General features: G+C 46.5%; 1 protein-coding gene across 1 annotated transcript; it reads left to right on the top strand.

Moving 5' to 3' along the window:
- Positions 1 to 2,595: 2,595 nt before the first annotated feature.
- LOC144146846 (uncharacterized) lies at positions 2,596 to 18,352 on the top strand. The gene is made up of 5 exons (XM_077678786.1): positions 2,596 to 2,720; positions 4,892 to 5,021; positions 8,207 to 8,352; positions 14,187 to 14,319; positions 17,981 to 18,352. Exons 1-5 carry the CDS (start codon positions 2,672 to 2,674, stop codon positions 18,237 to 18,239), a joined length of 717 nt encoding a protein of 238 aa, XP_077534912.1. The 5' UTR covers positions 2,596 to 2,671; the 3' UTR covers positions 18,240 to 18,352.
- The last annotated feature ends 3,116 nt before the right edge of the window (positions 18,353 to 21,468 follow it).

A 21,468-nucleotide genomic window follows, 5' to 3' on the forward strand; every position in this document is an offset into this window, starting at 1 on the left:
TGGCTAAATGTTTCCTATATTTTGACGAATGCGAGATAGGCCGTAGGCTCGTGCCGAGGAATTTGGCGTGACTGTCTTCCTGGATGACACCTAAGCCTATTTTAGGGTGATGTTAACAGCTGAGCTGTTGCAGTTGGCGCCTTCCCGTCCGTATGGTTAAGGTTGTGCGTCACGCAGGGGCAGCAACCGGTTCCCTAACACACCGATAGAGGGCGCAGTGGTCTCGCAGAGCTGGTTCTTCTTCCTCCCGCTAGGCGAGGGTTAGAGGAGAGAGTCTCTAACCACTTACGTTAAGTTTCCGGTTCCATTGCGCGAACCCTAGAATTTGCTTGGAGACAGCACTGCCGTGCTCTGACGAGCGCTCGTTGCCGTTGGAGTCGATACAAGAGAACCAATGCACCGCTGTTCCAGCAGATTTTACACCGCGTGGAACTGGGCCTAGCTTCTAACACTGTGCGTGTTTGACCTGCGCCGTTTTCAAGACAGAGCTTACGGTGGTGACAAAGGCGCGGGAAATTCAAAAGTACATTGAGAATTCCTGCAATTAGACCGATGTATTGCGTTTTATAACTGATTAGTACACGCTTTAGTATGTTTTTGCTCATAATGTAAGCCTTCCTTGGTGGTTGAGAGAGTGGAGTTATTCATTTGCACCTATTTTTTTAGTTAGGTGGCGAAATTTTGGTGCCGGCAGAAAATGGGGTGGGAAGACGGAAGAGCAGTAAATGTTTATTTGACAAGCGTTGGGGCTGCTGTTTGGGCACCCGCCCAGTGGGGGGCTTCCCTAGTCCGTGTGCCCTGGCCTTGGCTGGCAGAGGCGCTTTTGTGCGATGATGACGTCAGTGAGGGCATGGTTGGCAACCATGGCTTCCGAGCACTCTGCCTAGAGATGTAAGTTTTCATGAAAGTTTGAGGGGCGTGAAAAAAGCAGGTTCTTGTCGTGTCTTTTCCAGGAAAACATAAAAAATTAAATGAAGACGATTCAGTACAGATCTGTAAAAAAAATTCCACATACTCCTGAATGTCAAAGCTTTAGATGTCTGATCAAAAGCGAAAAGTGACCGTCGTAGCTGGCGACTACACGAATGAAACAAAATTATGGCCGCAGCTAACAGAAAGTAAGGAAATAATGTATAAATAGAAAAAAAACATCTGTGTTGGAATTGGATTTGAACCCGGGTGGCCGAGCAGCAGCCCATTGCGGTAACTACGGCGCTAACCGGCTACTGTGCCAGGATGGAACGAGAAGAATGCGGATGCATGCCGCACGACACGCGTACGGGACGGCACCGATACACGATGCAACAACGAAGAAGCCTTCGATAATCACCTTCAAATAACTTAAGGGGCCTAAGCGCCCGATAAAGTTTCCTCTTAACACTGAAGGGAATATTTGTTACATTCCGCTCACAAAAGTCCCAGCAGAGCGTGCGCTCTCAAAATCTGGGCATGATTTCACGTCAAGGCATTGATTTTAGAAAGCGCTTCCCTCCCTGAAGATTGGTCGCATCCCAACAAATTTCACAGGAAAAGTCAATTTTTTTTTTCAATTAACATTCGTGTAAAAAACGAAGAAAACTGGGTTTGTCCAAGGTGTTTTTATATTTTTTTCAACCGCTGCCATCCGTAATTCTACCACCGAGAGGGAGTAGTAGAACGACCTTCCCTGCGCAGTCGAAGTGCTTGCGGAAATCACGTATGCTTTCCTTCGTCTCCAGAGTAGTACTATTGTGCTCTCTTTCACACTCGAGCTGCTGCTTCGACGCATTCGGGATTCACATAATTCCTGTCATCTAGCTGCCTCAGCCGCATCCTTCTGTTGACTTCGATTAAGCATTTTCGCGCACGCTTCATGAGTATGTTTGATAGCGGACAGCTAGCACCCACGGTAAAAAAAAAATTAGCCTAATAAATCCACTTCGAAGAGATGTTACCTTAAAAACTTAGTAATAATGGAAACATCAAACCTACCGGAAATGACAAGTTGGCGTTTAATAGTTGTTGAAGGTGGCACATATTGGTTGCACCAATGTTCAGACCATTTGTATTTTTCGCACCCTTGCATGCCACTTTAAACCGGGGAAAATTTCCAGTCACGTGCACGGTCCTTGGCTGAGCAGGTCTTGCGTCCAGTATCACGGTGATTGTCGCATAGCAGAGAGTAGATTTCTTCATCTCTGTCCGGATTAATGCAGTGACCACACTGCACCACGAACCTTCGCTACCACGCAGCATTAGGGCTGTGCATGCTGAGGAGGCACTCAAACCGACCAGTCATTACGAAATGCCTACGCGTCTTTACTTGGAGACAGATTAACTCGCGCACGTGCTGAGATTGCTTAGTTGTCCTTGTTTTTTCTCTTGAGGGAAGCACGCGACTCCCACACCGTCGTTGTGGAACGTGTGCATTGACCTCTAACCACCGAATGCTTAAGAAGACAAACAAAACTGACTCCTACAACGTAGTTCCAACTTTCGCAAGGGCAGTGGACTGCCGAGTGCCAAATAAAAAAAAATTACGTAGTTTTTCATTTTTATCCCTGATGTGTACGCCTTTACTTTCGGTCTGTTAAGCCGACTTTCCTGTCTGGAGGACTGCTTATTTAAGCAGCATGGTTTGTTGCCCAAGTATGCACACTTAGCTATCCCACAACTCAAAGGAACCTCGACGATGGCCGTGACGAGTATCGTTGGTTTGGTGGTGCTTGCGTCGTTCTTTGGTAAGTGGGACTTACACACCACTTTCGTTTTCACGACAAAGGGAGCTTTTTCTTAAGGCTGTGTTTTTGTCAGTTAAACACTTTCAGAATCTATGACATCGTTCAAAAGATGAAAAGACAATGTTAAACGGAAACTTTGTGCATAAATGTGACTACGGTTCAAGCGGTCGCTTGTGGGGCTGTGATTATTTATTAAAACGGCAGGCAGTGATAGGCAGAAGTAGTGTTTCCAATACCGTGGTTGGTGTTGCAAGCCCTTCTGCCTTACGTTTTTAGGAACCTCCTAACCGTGTAGCCGACTGATTGTAAGATGTTCGAGTTAGCTATTCCTTTTATATATGCCAACTATTCAGTACGAGGCCTAATTTGACCGCTTGGGTTAACATTACGAGTTCTTCATTTTACTCGTAAATTTCCGCCCCATTCAATTTTGAAGTTTTTTGAAATAACTGCTAGGATTAGTTTTACGCGTCAAGTACCAACAAAAAGAATTTTGACGTAAAAATTGCACTCAGGAAGGTTTGTAAATTATACTATATCCGAAAGCTTGTTGCTACAAAATAAAATTCCGGCAATAAGCGCGGCACCACACGTACTTTTCATTTCTTGGTAGGAATTACTTTAGCGGTCAACGAAAAAATGCGTTTCACTTTGGCGGTTTCCAGAAATTCTGGTTTGCAGGTACTTATAATAATTTCAGTGTGGTGTTCTCACTGAAGTAGTAGGTGAAATCCCGTTGGCTGTTATTTGGACATGAAGAAAAAAAAATAATGATTGGTGTATAAAAAATACTCAGTACGCAGCCGCCAAGGCTACAAACTTCAAAAGATTTTCGAGATAAAAAGGACACTGCTGCACTTAACGGTAGGCACAGCTTAAGACGTATTCTCTGTACTCAACGAAGCCTTTTATGCAGACAGAACTTACAATTTTTGTTCAAGATTGGTTGCAGGAAATTTTTGTTTGCAAGTCTTTTGGCTGTGTTTGTTTCCTAATACTAGAAAACGTATTTTCAGCGAAGTCATGTTACACATTCTGGGTGTAATTTTTTGTTTTTCCCAGATTTTAGATATCCTTAATTAACAAAAAATTGGCTCTGTGACAGCGACAAACCGGAGCGTCTTGTGTGCTTACCAATAAAAGAACATACCCAACTATCCGCACGAACTAGCTTACCAATTGGTCCGGTATGTTGTGCAGTTACGGCTGTTCTTATTGAAAGCGCAATGTCGTAACACAGAAACACCATTTAAACGGAGTAAAAGGAGTAAAAGGAGTGGAACATATGCATATTCATTTAGCTAATTGTAGGGCGTTTAAACAAACACTGCATTCGCGCGTATTCGCTCGAGGTTAGCGTGTTTTTGCGATACAACTGAACCCTCAAACGTACCTTGGAACCCCTAAAATGTACCTTTCCCCGAAGAGAAACATGAATTTGAGGGGCTTGAAGGGACGATTGAGGTCGGCCTTGCAGTGTTGCAGGACTGAAAACCATTGCAGCGTTCTCTGGAATACTTTTCGAACTGGAAATCTTGTGAAACGCTGTGAACAAGTATGTGCAGTACTAAGAATAATAAGTTGCCAAGTTAAATATCACCCTAAGCAAGCACGACTCAGGAACTCGCTCAAGAGATTTTTGTCGCTTTATAGTGACGGGCATTGTTTACGAAATTTAGCGATGTCACTCAACAGATACATAGTTATTTATTTTAAACACCACAAGGACCATAATGAACGGTGTCACACGTGGTGTTAGATACTTAAATTTTGAATGATTGGTATGTGTTCAGTTGGTTGTTACCAAACAAGCAGCCCTAGTACAATTATTATAGCATGTCGATATTTCCTTCCTCGCATATTTATCAATTTACAATGTGATATATTCGTTGATCCACGGGAGGGAGTATAAACGCTTTTGTAGAGAAGTCAGTAGTAGGAAAAGTCCTCTTTATATGATCTCTTGAAACGCCGGCTTCTTGGGCTCTCTCCACGAGCCAAAGCTGGGCGTAGGAATTTTAAATGGAGAATGCTCCCTTTCAGGGATCAGAGGAGGGGAATGGCAGAGGGCATAGGTGGGGGCGTTGATTACAGTAGCGCTCGCCGTTGTTCAATACCTGCTTAGATCAATTTCGGATTTGAACAGCTCTTGCGTGTGTCTTCTCTTTTAGGTGCAAGCCAGGCACAACTGAAGGCCGGCTGCAAGATCGAGACACTCCGGGCCTGTGGCGACGACTTCATTGTCTACGCTAAGGGGACGCATCTTAATGAGCCGGGGCAGAAGTTCACTGAGGACTGCGCGTAAGCAAGGCTGACGAAAACGCTGCTACGATAACAGCGCAACTACGAGTTCTCCTGGAAGACATAAAAAATTACGAAGGTTTAACGCACCGAAGTTACACGTGGATGTTGAGGCGCGCCGTAGTGGAGGGCTGAAGATTACGTTTGACCGCCTGAAAGCCTTTCACGTGCGTCAAAATCTCGACACACGGACAAGACATGAAAACAGGGGAATGCTGTTGTATGAGATTGTAGTGTAATCCTTCGATCTTCGCTGGGTCAATTCTACTTAGACACCAGCGCGTGAGAATGTATGCTTCCAGACTCCCGTAAGGTGCTCAGACATTGAACACACGGTTTAATTTCTGATCGATGTCTCAGATCAGTTGATCGATAATCAACGACATCTTGGTTTTATTATGTGGATTCAAGCGCGCTACGTATAAACGTCTTGGGTTTTACGTAAATATTCATTAGTATCCTGCACCTTTAATCTATCCCTTCTTCACGCCTTCGAGTGGTTTGCGGGAGCCACGAAATTTTTGTTGTGAAATGCGCACAGGTTTTTGTTGGCGGTGCGCATATACCTGTCGGGGTAGCTTTAAAACATAAATCCCCTAATATTTCCAGTGGAAACACGGTGGCCTAGCTGGGAAGCTGTGCACGTTTACCAGAAGGAAATAGAGGGGCTCAAAAGAAAAAAAAACGCAGCGAAAGAGCCCTCGGTGGATACATCAAATGAATTACAATCGTATTCCCCTGCCCCGCCAACTTGAGGATCAGCCCTCACCACGGTCCTGTTACTGAATCACGCCATTCTCTCTCAGAGCCCTCGACGATTCGCATCTGAGAACCATTGAAACGGTGCTTTCCTCTCTTCCTCTCTCTCTATGGTTACCTTTGTTCGCTTAGATGTGGCCTTTTGTTGATTGTGGCTATGTTCTTCGTCAGCAGCATCTCTCGTCACACCTTTTCTCGAGTGATCACAATACGACACGGTCACTTCTTTGCCTACATGACAGTACTGTTCCTATTAAATATTAAACAAATTGTAAACTAAGAATGCCCCTTGAATAGCGAGTATTCAATATAACCTAAAATGACCTGTTGTTCTTTTCGTTCGTAATATGCGCAATCCATCCATCGCATCCTGATTGTTTACAGTGGAAACACAAGAGCCCCTACTGCTCTAAATTAAGATCATTCCGGCTACAGCTAGTGCTCACCAATTAGTTACTAGGTTTCCTTGTGCATTAGACACTTGACCAATTAAGCTGTCACTGAGGCGGGAGGCAAAGCGGCAACGCATGAATGACCCATGACAACTTATTAGCAAAGGTGCAACGCAGCGGCGTCTATTTGTTACCGCTCGCTTTAGCACCATTACTTCGGCGGTTTGGATCCTCGGCTGCCTTGCTAACCACGCACCGGCTGCTTCCAATATTACTCTGTGGCATTACTGAAATAAGGAAAAAAATGTTACGGCATTACAAAAAATCAACTACCTCCCTGTTCAACAACAACGATGGGAAAACGCGAAGCTTTAGTCGTTGAGTTCGTCGTTTGATCGTTGAGTTTGATTGCGCGCTTGGCTCTCGGAGATAGCGCTGGTTCGGCGGGTTCGACGCGGGTGGACGCACTGCAGCTTCGCGTTTTGCCGTCGTTGTCGTCATACAGAGGAATAGTTGATTTGCTTTAAGTAAGGAGAGGGAATGACCACACGTTTCTTAAGTCCGGGAGTCTTGACTTTATTTGGATCACTTAGGAATGAACGACTTTGCATTCGCACAGTATTGCGCTATGGTAGACACTCAGAGGTCCTGCCATCGTGACTCGGCACCGTGTGCTCGCAAACGTGAGATCTATGCAGAAGAGTTTGGCGAAACTGCGGATCCTCTTGACGAGCACTGCTGCGCTCGAGTGCCCACTCGCGCTGACGTTGCTTAAAGGCAGCCTGCTACTCCTCTGAGCGAACCACACGCGGCCTACCTATTATGGTAGGCGATACCACACTGCGAGTATGTGCTACTCTTGAAGTACGCACTACTTTGGCTCGGATTGGGCAAACATTCCTTCACGACAAAGCTTCGCGTTCAACCATCGTCGTGATTTACCTCGGCGATCCAACGGCAAACTCAACGACTTATGCTTCTAGTTTTGGGATCGTTGTTGTTAAACAGAGGGCTAGCTGATTTTTTTTCCTATTCACCCGCGATCACGCATCATCATCGTCACAGAAAGTCGGCTTTCCTGCAAGGCGTACTGGCGTGCAACCGCATCCGTGAGCGCAATACAGTTTAGCTTCGGAAAATGAAGCCGAATTCCAAAGCGCGCGTTCCTTTTCCTTATGGGCCATTTCTTTGCTCTCCTTTCCTTATAACGCTCTATGTAAAGACCTGTTCATTCGGCCTATAGATGATCTTTTTGTGCGAACTATAGAAGGAGTAAAGAAATGCCACACATTAGATTCACGGTTGTATACAAACGCCCAGTACTAATTTTCCAAATAAAGTATTCTGTCATTTGAATATACTCGAGCAGAAGCTACGTTTAAACAATTGTTGACTTGGAGAATTACATCGATATGTGTTGCGAAACGAGCCTTAACAAGGAAACTTTCTCAAGCATCACTTTTTCTTATGCGTAAACCGCGAATTGGGAACGCATACAGCTATGTTCAGGCTGACCACTCACGGCCGTCATGTCCGTCAAAACACTAATGCAAATACTGGCCTGTAGAATGTTCAACAGAAATCAACATCCCAAATGAAAACCACAAATAACATAAATAGTTACCAGTATATTTAAATGAAGTACCTTAGCAGCTCATTTAATCCCTAAATATGTTGTCCTTTCTATACAAGAAGTATCTTAGTGATAAATGTCAGCCAGATAGAGAGTAAGCTACTTTGTACCGCTGTCGTTTTCTTTGGCTGTAATGGGTTGCACGAACGCCTTTTTTAAACAATGCCTCTAGGGCATTGCTAGCTCTGATATACGTCTTCGATGCTACCTTTTATGTCTGCCAGGTTGGTTTACGCTTAACACCTTCAAACTCTGGTACAAAACTAACGTACAGTTTCAATCAAGCATCGAAACAAATTACGAAACAAACACATTATCCGAATAACTATGCAACTGGCATTCTGTGTCTTTGAGAGCTTTCTTTGTGCCCTAACCAAAGAGCATTTCCTCACCTTTTGTAGGTTGCACAAGAAACAGATCGCCTGCGCGATTAAGTTCGTCAACGAATGCTTGGAGCATGCGCCAAAGGCGGCAGGTGTGGTGCTCGCTAATACAGTGAAGTCAACCATCGAAGGTGTCTGCACGGAAGGCTCGGAGAAGAACAAGGGTACGTACTTCCAAGTTTTTTAATTGAAGCGTGGTGTGAATATGTGAAGGTGGTAATAGTAAATTCTAAGTATAGTACGCATATTGTCTCGGTAAAGAAGGCATTGCCGTTGGCACTCTCCGTGCAGTGGAGATATGCTGGTTGGGTTGGATGTCGCGTTATTTTAAGAACAGGTTTACACAGAATTTGTCAGTGCAGGTATTTACGAGCCCAGGCGCCTCGTAGTAGAAGACATAATCTACGACACGTGAAGAGCCGCTAAAAATTTACCATCCCTTCCAAAAATAAGTTGAGAGAAACGCGAAAGCTAAAAGTGCGTCTAACCTTCGCTGAAAGTGCGTCCAATCGATCGTGAAAACTTGAAAGACCCAAATCGCGAACGAAGAACAAACACATGCAACGCTGATTCGCCCACTAATTTAACGCATTTACGAAGGATACAAATGTATACCTATACGTGGTTTATGATGATATGAATTGGCCAAAGACCACGCAGGCACAAAGATGAACGCTGGTTAACACTGACGATTATATTTAACACGATGACGGATGGCCACAGGACGTGAGCATAATAGGCGACGGGACGTTACAGGCAATACGGTTTACGGACGGCACAGCTAGTAGTTCGAAAAGCACAACACAGACTGGAAGACGGGAAAGTCTGCGAATGGATGGCAGTGACCAATAAGTAAACGGTCTCACGTTCCGTTCAGATACGTTTCTAGCAGGCAGGACGGGTATGCAGACTGCGACGAGGCTTGTACCCCGCGTAAGCCTCGAGCATGGCCATGCTGAACCAGGCATTGCAGCACCAAACAGCAAGTACGAAGCGTCAGCAGCCGGCGCAGCAGCGCCACGATTACGGAGCCCAGACGCACTCTCGAGCTTAGCCGGAGGGTAGCGACAGTCTTTTTAAAGGTGGCCGATGGACCAGGCGTCCCAAGGGTCGTTTCCAGGTAACCGCGCCCCGTTCCCCCGCTTTACTTCAAGCCGTCGTCGTTCGAGCTTCTGCAGTGGTGGTGGTGGCCCAAAAAATGGCGCATACCCACTTAGGGGGATTGGCCAAGAAGAGTTATGTTTTCATTAAAATCAATCATGTCAGGCAAAATAATGGAGTAGAAGAAAGAATTTGGTCTAGGGTACTGAGAGAGAGAAAAAACACGAGAAAAACAAGAGAGAAAAATAGGAAAACTATAATAAAAGTCAGCCTAATCGGAATGTTTTTAACACTGCAGACGAGCTGTCCCCGAAATGAAGGAGTGGATGGCGTTGCACACGTTTCTATGGCATCGGCCCAGCCTAGTCCCCCCAAAAGACAAAAGCCCCGGTACAGTCAAAGGAAGTCCAAGACGTAGCAGGGGAATCTCCAGCAGCCGTATCCGATGGTTAGAAAATCAGCGCCAAAAAAGAAACAAATGCTCCTCGGATTCAATTTCTGGGCAAAAGTGGCACAAAGTGGAGATTATCAGGTTTGTCCTATATAACTACCGATTAAGTGGCGGCACACCACAGCGAAAAGAAGTAAGCAATACTTCGCACAAGCGAGTTTGGCATAAACTTCTCTCCCAACGGTACCTGAGGTGTTCAAGTTCAGGAGAAGTGTTCAGACCATCATCGGAGGCATCTTGATTGAACAGGTATTGGCGATAACGTGCCAACAACACGCAAGAAAACGGGGGAAGAACCTCGACGATCGGTAAAGCCAAAGCTGTTTTAGCTAATATGTCAGCGGTTTCATTGAGGGTTAACCCACAGTGGCCGGGCAGCCAAACGAGCCGAATCTCCCACACGTGAGTGGGGACGCAGGAATAAAAAAATTTTGAGAATAGGATGTAAAGTTTCCGAGGAGAGAGCCATGCACACGGAGAAGGAGTCGGTGAGTAACATCACGGAAGAATTCGCCGGATCAAGTTTCAGGATTGCAAGGAGTAGAGGCGATCACACTACGCGCGCGTCCCCTCTTTCTTGTCATTGTCGCTGAAGTTCCCGCTGGCTCAATTGCGCGGTCAATCACTCGCGTGGCTATTCATCACACCATCCCCACCTTAAGAAAGTAGTTGGGGGAACAACTATTCTACTATTAACTACTCAGGAGTCGAAATGAGCTACGGGTACTACGTTTAACGACGTTTTGTCAAAGTTCAGTTAAACACGCGCACGCACAAGACACTGCTGGACGCCTGTTCAATTGTCGAGAACCTTTTACCCGTCGGCTACTGTGGAAGGTGCACAGAGTATAGGTCAGCGGAAGCAATCCTGGTGTCGTATACTGGCGTATCCTGGCGTCAAAGTCGGGCTCGTGTGTCGTGCCTTCTTACATCACCTCACTATGCCCCGGGAAGTTGATTGAACGTTTCCGTTGTGATAGCGGTGTGCTGAATTTATGTCGGGGTACCCGAAGCATTAAGCAGCCATGCCACAGCAACTTGCGCTTCAGGCATTTTCCGTTTGCAGAAGCTGCATGATCGCACCAAACGCTTCACATCTCTTCCAAAATGCGGCCAGTAAAATTTCCCTAAAATTCGTTTAGACGTTTAGGCGAATGTTTTCTAGTTCTCGATGATTTCCACTAATCAATGTTACTTACTGTGGGGCTGCGAAATTTGGTGCCGCCAAACATGTGGAACTTTACTGCTCTGATCCCTTTACGTGAGACACATTTAGGCTGCGTTCCGACTACGTGCGCCACGTACGCATCGGTCGTACAGATCGTAAGCGTAAACGCAAAAAAACCCCATTTGTTTGTTCAGACTATCGCTGCATTGAGCGTAAATTACGCAACGTTTGGTGCCACCAGGGTGTAAATATTGGGCGGTCCGCAACTTTTACGGCAAGCACAGATGTGACTCTTACGGCGGAGCCAATGGGCAGAGCAGTATCGGTTTTTACTTTCGGGGCACATGCCTTCCAGCCTCCCCAGGTGATTTTTCATACGGTGACCACCATCGCAGGCATCCGCCGATGCAACGTTGTGAAACAACGCAGTATCGCCCGTCCTCAGCTTCGTAAAAATATTGTGGAAATCTCCGTCAGCGGCTCTATCAATGAAGATTTGACGAGCCCATGACATTTGCGTCTGCGTCGGTTAGCGTGTAGACGATCATAAGCTTATTTTGGGCTTGAAGGGCCTCGACCCCCAATAACAGCCCCTTGCTGATCGGCGCCATGATGAAAAAGAAAAATGCGAAACGCAGTTGCCCCAGAGCGGTGATTGGCTTGTCCTAAAATACTTATCTTATCGAGGCGCTCAATAAGAACATAGTCCGTTGCTAGCTGCGTACACCGAAGTTGCCGCATTTGTGCAAATTGCGATAAATATGCCACTTACGGCGGATGCGACTGTAGTCTGACTGCGGCTTAAAAAAATACGGTTTCGAATACTGGAGTTCGGAGGTATCAGGAGCCAAGGGTTGCGAAGACAATAATCAACTGCCATAAAAATAAATAGCCGTCAGAATGTTACAGCGGTTTACAGAAATTACGTGAAAATAATATATTTTTTAATCATTTCTGGTTATCTGTTTCCGAGAGAAGATAAAAGTTCCTCTAAAGCGAATATTTGAAGGTTCTGAAAAAAAAATCTGACTGGGGTATTTTGAATTACCAAAATAACAAAATATTTTGCTAGTTTTATCGGGGCGCAAAGAAAGTAGTCAAATTCAAGAGTCTGTCTCTTAACCAGATCCAGTAAAAATTTGGCTCCATTACACGCTGTGAAGGTGGTTGGAAAGCCAAGCTTTAAACGACACCCAAAACAATTGCCCATGCGACGTCACTTGAATTCACACACGCGGCTCTACAAAGAGCGAAACCAGAGATCCTGCCAGTCATTACCAGGAATTCGCGGGGACGGCGTCCCGAACGCAGGAGCGTCGGCCACGGCCGGGCTAGAACGGCGCACGACGCCGCCGCTGTAGCCCGGCCGTGAGTCGGAAATGATAGAAAAGGGAGAGGAGCGTCTTTCGAAGGATGAGACAACCGAATCTAGCCATCCTGATGTGCTAGCTTGAGGTTACACTACCGCGCGACATTAGCGCAGCTGCCTTAACAATTCGGCCAGTGAACTTCGGGATTCCGGTTTATACTGATTCAAACTAGTCAATTTAGCAACTTTGAGATTTGCGAGAAAGCTGAGGGAACTTTTAAAATCACTATTTATCAGAACTAGTTGCTCCTTTTGCCTTCTGTAATACTTCTTAGAACACAACCAAATTGGTATTCACCAATTTAGAAAACGGAGTCCCATTCGTTGCAAGCAGTGCGCAAAAGGTAGCCTTCCTCTAGCGGCCAGATGTCTGTATGTGGTCTCTACATTTTGTATTCCCGCCCTGAAAACCAATCCTTAACGTATCTTCGCTGCAGGACCACTTAATTCGGTCGGGTCCGGTTACCCAGGAGGTGCTATCGAAGTTAATCAAGCCGGGCGAAGGAAGCTCGCAATATACGCGAAGCACGCCAGAACGGGCCAAAAACAACCGTCGCTAAAGCAGACGACAAAGCCGTCCCTCTAACGCGCCCGCCGGTGCGAGTAGACAGCTGCGTGCGGGGAACGCTGGGTAATAGCGCCCTATCGCAGCGCCATCTACAATGTGCTCCGGGAGTGAAAACCGCACTTACCCTCCCCATCCGCGTTTGGAGTTTCTTGTCCGACACGCCACGAAGAAATCGTTGGCTGATAGGGGTAGAAAGCTTTGCTTTCAAATACACCTAAAAACATACCCAGACACGATGTCAGCGTACAAAATCGCGTGCGCGCGCTATTTAAGCACATTGAAAAATTAAAATTGTCCTTCACTTTTCCACGCCTTCCAGCTGCATCCTTAAAGAGAAGACTGGCATCGCTGCGTTGTTACAGACTTTTGATAACAAAACAAAAGTGCTTTCGGAATATTGAGGGTTCTGTTTACCTTAGTACCGTACAAAATTTCCCGAGCACCAGCCTTTTATGACGTTTAAGTATTACCGCAGCACACAGAACAACTATTTGATGAGCTCATGAATCTTTCGGTGCACGAAGTGGCAAGGGTTACCTTTGCGTGCTGTCTGTCGGCCTCCATGAAAATGTATTTCCCTCTTTTAATGACTGGCTGGGTGTATAGCTCTATGAGTGGGATTCCTCTCTATCGAATTATCTTTGACGCCGGTAGGGCCAATCGTAGTGATCAAAGTGCTTATCTACTGAATTCACACATTTGCTCGATGTTTACGTTAAATACGTTCTGTTCCCTGGAACGTATCTCAAATCAGAGTACAACAGTGTCTTGTGTGCGTCCCCGTGTGTTCCTTCAGTGCTCTTTTGCCACAGCTTTTGTTGGCTCTCTGAGCTGAGCAGCCGATCACAATTGCGAGTGTGATCGGCTGCGCTATTGTTGCGCCAAGCGCCGCACCACTTGCCATCCGCTGCGCCAACCCGCTTCTCCTGCGCCAGACTGCTCTAAAATGTATTATTGCGGCGAAACTTTTCCCAAGGGGCTACTCAGTGTGCCGCCAAATGCTAGCCAACAATGAGATGCACAATGACAGTTGCTTCGTTCAGCAGTAATTCACGAAGTGGCGCATTCAGGTAGATTCCGTATGGTCTCCCGCTTCATCTCACTCGGAGAAAATAGGGGGCTGATGATGTTGTAAACGTAAACAGAGCTATGGGCGCCCCCATAGCCAGTTGAAATAAAGTAAAGCTGCTTTCCAAGAACTGAAAAAAAAAAACTGTAGACAGCAGCGGAACAACATACAGACATTTAGTTGCGAGTTGAGAACAAAAATACGCACAAAGCGACGATGCTTCTCCTTGTTCTTGACTCATGAAGCGTTGATTTTATTCCTGACTACGACAGAGTACCTGGCAAGCGTGAAGTGCATGAACTCTGTTGGCGCCAAGATTCACGCCTGCGTCAGGGGATTCCACTCCAGCAGCGAACGGGCCATTGTGAAGAGGCCGAGGGACCAAGTTATCCACCACGCCTGCTGGTCAGTATTACAAAAAAAACAAAAAACATCTTTCTCACATTTTCGGAGGCAGTTGTTTCCTTAAGCCTGAACGGTGTTCTTCTGGCGGGGTATTTCGACGCACTCTCTGTTCGTCGCTACCGCTCATTTGTGGCCAGTAATGGAAGACGTGAAAACAGAAAAAATATCTTCAAATTTCTCTTTATTTGGACAGCAGCTGCGAGTGCTTGACATCATTAGAATTCACGGCAGTTTCAATAAACGGGAGAATTGCTGGGAGAAAGTTGTTTCTAGGTCTATAAAGAATAATTGCATGCACCGCACATCAGAAAAGAGTTCCAGAATGAAGCAGTGGTGGTTGAGAAGAGTCAGCCGTCTGCTTGCCAATGAGAAGAATACTCTCGTAAGCATGGAGCGCATATGCGGAAAAAAAAATTGAGTTTGAGGGGCGCCAAGCCACAAAATAAAAGTGAACTCCGGGTATCCCGTGGTGGAACGCACCATGCCTACGTGTTTTGGACGTGGTTGACGAGCCATAAAGCGAAAGAGAACACTGCCGCACCGGGTGGCGCGTTGGTAGAAGGAACGACACCGCGGCCAGCGGTGGGAATTGCCACCGTTGCCACAACGTCGTCGATGCGGCGGTGAGGGAACTAGAGCTTGCCCGGGGCGTAGAATGTAACTGTCGCCGTCGGGGCGTTCCGGTGACCCGTGAAGGCCAAGAGGGCCGGGGCGCCGAGCGTGTACGTTAGCGTCGCTTAGATCCGCCGGCGCGGAAGGAAAGTGGCCTACGTCGCCGAGCTCAAGAGACGGCGTCGAGACGACGACAACGTTTTGGCCAAAGAAAATTACGCTAAAATGTCATATAAATGTCGTTGTACTGCATTACCATCGTGTAGTCAAAAGAGCCTTTCTGATAAATCACTTTCACACAGTGGAACTGCAGAGAGAAAGGAAGAGAGAGAGGGAGGGAGAGAGAGCGGGAGAGAAATAACGAACGAGAGAGAGATAGAGATCACTTTATTGAACCTTAAGCGGGTTTCTGAGACTGCTTTGACCGTCGGTTTGAGGCCGGCGGCGACGTTGTCAGCGCGGGTAACCAGCAGTATCTACACCTCTGTGTCCGCGCTTCCCAGCGCTCCCTCCCACTGCTCTTAATTAACTACGGAGGGAAAGGAATCTTGAGAAGAGGCCCACGTAAAGTGGACCAGCGTGGATAGTTTTCCACAGAGTGGACAATTCGGCAACGAAATAGCGAGGGGGGAATGCGGTGCAGTAGTGCTCGGCAGGCCAAAGAGGTTGTCACCAGGAGTGTCCGTAAGCGCCCCTGATGGGGCGCTTTTGGAGACCAATGAATCGACTCAATCGAATTAATGGAGTCCAAAAAATTAAAAAGAAACGAATTATTCTACTAATTGTTTTTCTAATTTACATTTTGGGCGCTTGCCCCTGTTCATTTATATATTATTGGCTGTAAACGTGCCATTGATTTGCTGGTACGGGTGTGGTTCCCGACTTTTTTCTTGTTTTCCTTTGGGAGGGGGGAACACGGAAAGGAATTGGAATTGGTTGGTTAGCTCAACGCGTGCAAAAGGGTATCGACGGCTAGAGAGGCGGTAATGCATAGTGGCATCATGATGCGTGATTAACTGATCCCTGGCTGACCTCGCATCGAGGTAGGTGACGAGGCTGACAGCGGCACGTATATAGTAATGAGTCCTCCTGCTGCTTTGTGCGCTGCCTCATTGCGCCTCAAACCAGTGTGTGCCCCGGTCTAAGCGATGCCTATTTTTTACGAGCGGTAAGCATGCTTATGGTACAGTGCTTTACAGAGACATTAGGCAAAACTGTATAGGGTGTACTGTCAGGAGGCGACGGTGGAGGTAGCGTGTGTTGGAACTAACGAGCGGAATATCACCGCTGCAAAGGTGATTACATCGTCTCTAATAATATAAAAAAAATCTGTTCGCTTTTATTCGCACAACTGCTTTGCTGATGAAAACAATAACATCACAAAATGTAATGTGTTCTAGTACGAAAAGAAGTTGTAGTACGAATATCATATCCGACATCAGCCTGTTACGTCGTAGCTAGTATAGTAGACGCTCCAAGTAGAGTTGCGTTCTTCTAATACCCCGAGAATATTATTTTGAGCACGGATTACTGACTGCGCAAGAAGTGCAGGCCGGCAGCCCTTGGTGTCGCTGGGTGACACTGTGTAACGAAGAAATCAGCGCAGTCAAGTTCAAGTCCCAAATTTTGTGCCACCGAGAATTTGTCAGTTACTGTTATTCACACAACTGCTACTGATTGTTAGTTCTGTTTTACAACGAGTATAGGATACGATGTTTTGAAGGAATATTATTCACTGCGTTATAAACCTAACTTCATTATCCCCAAATTCCACACGAGTATATGATATTAGGAGAGCAAGCATTTTAGCGGTATCCTAGTGCCAAAGAATTGAACAAAACCTTTTAAACAGTCTTCTATCACCGAGAGCTAACAAAGTTTTTTGGACAAAGATCATACAGAGATGCACAAAAATGGATCGCGGTGTGGGAAACAAGCAAATGTGCTCATTCACATAGACCCACACTCTTATTATTAACATGCCTCGAATCCATCCCGCTCAGTAAAAGAGAGTTGTTTTAAAGTGATTTGAGGAGCAACGGTGACCAGTGAAGATTATATCGCTGCGCGGATCATAAAACCCAATCCGCCTCTGCCGTCTAACCAAAATGTTTTCTACGTGCGCTACACGGCCCTCTCAAAGGCCTTCCGAAGGCCGTCGAACAAAAGTGTCTGTCGAGTGCCCCATTTCAAATACATTTGGCGCACTTGTAATTGACCATTTAACTGTCAACTGAAAGTGGCCGTGTAGAACGGGCATTAAATATCGATGTACTTGAAACGTCTCCCGGCTTGTTTATGTGCCACTGCGACTCAGTCAACCGATGCATTTGTTATTTTAGATAGGTGTCCAGAGCAGCACCGAAAGACGTGACAATGTAGCACAAACACTAAGGCCAGCGCCCTCATTACCATCCCATGCTCCACGTCAGGCACAGGTGGCTGGGGTCCCGGTCAGAGAACGATGTTATTTCCATCGAGAAAGATACTGCACCTCGACTACGAACATCGTAGAATCTTACCGTGACAATTGTAGATGCCTTGTGGTGACAATACAGCAGCATTACGGGATTTTAAGTGTTTCGCCGCATCAAGTTACTTCTTCAGGCCTAGGTACATGTATCTAAAAGTATCAGTTACATGTCACGACGCGTAGGTTCCCCTTTACTCTGCCAGAGCCACCGAGCTCTGGTGGTTCTGAGGATGCTTGCTCGGCTCGCATTCCGGAGGCCGTGGGTTCGATTCCTATCAAGACAGAAATATACTCATTGTCCTCTTAAACTAAACCAATTTACTATTATTTTTTTTGCGTCATTTTGTGATCAATGCATGGCTTACCGCACAGCAAGGTGAATTTCTACATACCGAGTGAACTATCATTTTCGCTTTAAAACCGAATTTTGTAGCAAAGCAGCCATGGTTAGTTGACATTGTTTAAGCCCTGCCGCTTCTCCAATAGTAAGGTATCGTGTGCCCGAGCGAATATGCTAGCTTCAGAACAGACAACTTTATCACAGATTCCCTTCCCTGCTCTCCCTGCATTTTTCAGTGCTTACCACAACGGCCTTGACTGCATCGCCAAGGCTCTGGCACCATGCGACAGCGTAGGGGGTAAGGACTTCATAGTTGGTATCATCGAAACTGCCTTCGGCAGTGCCCTAGACCTTCTCTGCGGCAGTCACACCAAAGGCTCGGCGGAATGCAAGGCCCTGCCCACGCTGCCTGCCCCTGGTCCAAATGACCGCAGGATTACCAACATCGTCGAACTTCTCACCGAAGTGGCTGCGTCCATCCATCGCAAGAACTAGTGCATTGTGTCTCAAGATTTATTTTCTTTCTAAACCAAAGAACACATTGCGAGCACAAGCTAAGAGTTCTTGCCGTGTCACAGAATTTAATAAAAACTGCAGCAGTGAAATTACTTGGCGTTTTGGTTCATGGTGTTTTGTTTCGTGGTTCTCTTTTTTATCTAGTGGTGAAACCAAACATGTCACTATGAAATTGTAGAATCAGGCTCCATCTAAACTTGGCTTAGAGTCGGTTTAGGCCCAGTCGTTTAACGCGCGTGTCAGCATGGTACCTTTCATGAAAGGTACCATGAATGGTACCTTTCATGGTACCTTTCAAAGGAAAACTATTGTTGTGGATGTGTGAACAGAGATTCCTTGTTTTATGCTTATAAGTCCGTCAGCAAGGTATTTTTCATATGAAAGAAAACCTGCTGATGTGGACGTGTGAACAGAGGTGGAGAGGATAACGTGCGCGGAGGGGGTGAAGGGTAGCTGTGAGCATCACAGAGAGGAGAAAATAGCGTCACGCAGTGAAACCCGGCGAAGATGGGTTACCTCGTGTGACGTCACGGCGAGGGCCAAATTGGAGGCACTGAGTTGGCACGCGGTCAGCTCGGCTGCCGGCAGGTGCGCTTAAGTGCTAGGCAAGTCCACACACGATTGCAATTGCCAATTATCACTTAGGGGCTGGGGCTCCGTCATGAGTGGTATAGCTAAAACATCAATGAACGTCACTGCTTCCTACAAGCGGTACGAGTGATCCTGACAAAACATACCAAAATTATCCGTCCAAAACATGCACCGAAAACCAGGGAGCAAATGCGAAGCTGTTTGAATATTTCCTTGGCGATTACAGCTGAATGATTATAGCCGTATAAAGGTAAACTTCGTTAATGGGTCGTTATCCTCGGCATAAAACGTATTGGATACATGTATTTAGTACTGCAACAGAAATTTGACCATGGTAATTGCACAAGTAACAATTAGCTGAGTATAGAAAGTACAATTCAGCAAATTGCCTATATATAGGGCTAACAACATAGTAACCAAAAAAGTAAAAAATCTTCGCAAAGTGAAAAGTACGATGATGATAACGAAAGAACACATGCGCACTACTGGACCACACGCACAGTAGGAATCACGTCATTGCAGTACAAAGAACGAACAACCTGCATTACACTCAACACCTGTTGTACGGGTTTCATCCGTGCGGAGAATACGGCGATGGACTACGAACCGTCTACATTAACGGGAGCTGTGAATCATGGACGCACATAATTACGGAATATTGATTGTACAAGACAGCACTGTTGCTTTTGCATTCACTACATCATTGGCTCCCAAATGAGGGTCAGCGGTAATTAAGGGGTCCGCGAGGGCATTTAAGGGGTCCGCGAAACCACCCCGGAACTTTTCAACCCCCAACCCCCATTAATGTTTCTTTTTTGCTAAACCTTTGTTGAAATACAAAAAGCTGGCTTCGCTACATGGCGTCTAATTTTTGCGCAGCTTGTGCGGCGTAGCCCATGGTTTTAGTTGGCTTTTCTTATGAAACGCCACCGCTTCGAAAAAGCCAGACACACAAAAGGCAGCTTGCATGTGTTTTCGTGTTTTGGGGACTATTAGCTTGAAGAGGAAATTGTTTGACAAAAGGACACGCATCAGCATAAACGTCGGACACAGACGGTGGGAATCGAATAAGTATATTGGAGACTTTAGCTGCAAGTTCACAAACTTGGGAATTATGACACGGACCAACCTACGTCATCGGGGGGTTCCCCATCACATTTGGAAACCCGGAAGGGGTCCCGACACACTCATGGTTGAGAAGAACTGCACTACATGATAAGGAGGACTATGGTGTCCCGAAAGTTTTCACTTCAAATGCGTTTGACATTGTGCTACGCTCGCTTAATCGAACCGCACTGCTCCTTCTTGAGTATCTGAATTAAGAATGCTTTCTAGTGGGCGGAGGGTAGATGTGCATTGTAGATGTGCATTCAACCTGATTTGCTCCCAGCCCGCATATCATTTTACATGGGGCGGCGACCTTCCGTGTACTACGCCGGTTGAATTCATTTAGCCTTGTATCTGTACTGACAATGATGATATCGGTTTTGTTGGGCTGTCGGGGTCTGTTGAAAAACTGATTGTTGATTGTAGGGTTTAACAACCCGACGCAATGCAGGCGATGAGGTGCGCCGTGGAAGGCTCCGGATTTATTTTGACCACCTGGGGATCTTGAACGTGTGCCGAAATCTCGTACACACGGCCGTTTTTGCTTCTCGCCTCCATCAGAAAAGCGGCCGCCGCGGCCGGGAATTGAACTCGTGACCTCGTGCTCAGCAGCGCAAAGCCTTCACCACTGAGCCACCGCGGCGGGTCTTGACCTTTCGTAGCCCCCTCATTCATTAGACTATCCTATCAACTGCCCGAATGTGCATTGCTCTTTTCTGAGACACGACTACGCTTAATACAAGAGGGTTGCCCCAAACAGCGGAACCCAAAGCATCCTCCCGTAGCCCTATGGGCGATTGACCAGACCGCCAATGTACTATCACGGGAATTTCAGAGACTTCCTTGGAACTGCTAGGCCGGCCACAGGAGCAACGTCTCTCCGCCTTGACTATTCTCAGCGCGCAAATATCTGACTGGCGGAGACGCGACAGTGCCCTGCTATGCAAATTGATCACTAGAATCTTCTAAGGCGTGCACGAAAACATCGGTCTGCAGAGGGCGTATTTTATTTTTCCTTCACTTCGGCATTCCGTATTATAGCTGCGGCTAAGTGCGTGGCTTATAGCTCACGTTCGTCGATTTCAATGCTCTTCGTCCGCTCGCATCTATTTTGCATGAGACGCAGCTCCACGTCCGAAGGGGCTTCCTTCTTCAACTGCCTTCTCTCAGCCTCAACAGAGTGACAATGGTTGTCGTTGTCATCTTACATCCGCCTTACACTAGCAGTCAGACATACAGTCACCAAGAACCAACCCCTTCTCAAATAGAGTTGAGCACCATTTGGCTCACCACCTTTAGTGCACGCACGGAAGCCATATACTGTAAGAGCCACAGAAAAATTCACCCGCATTTCCCCGAAGGGGAGCATGGGAAAGTGCGGGTGATGCGAAAGAACTCTTCTTGGCCAATCGCCCTAAGTGGGTATGTGCTAAAGAAATTAGGAACTCTTCTTGGCCAATCGCCCTAAGTGGGTATGTGGTGCGGACGGACGGACGGCGGTGGACGCGTG

Source organism: Haemaphysalis longicornis, unplaced genomic scaffold (assembly GCF_048455015.1).
Source record: "Haemaphysalis longicornis isolate Haplotype H1 unplaced genomic scaffold, Haemaphysalis longicornis Haplotype H1 scaffold_7, whole genome shotgun sequence".
Classification (NCBI taxonomy): domain Eukaryota; kingdom Metazoa; phylum Arthropoda; class Arachnida; order Ixodida; family Ixodidae; genus Haemaphysalis; species Haemaphysalis longicornis.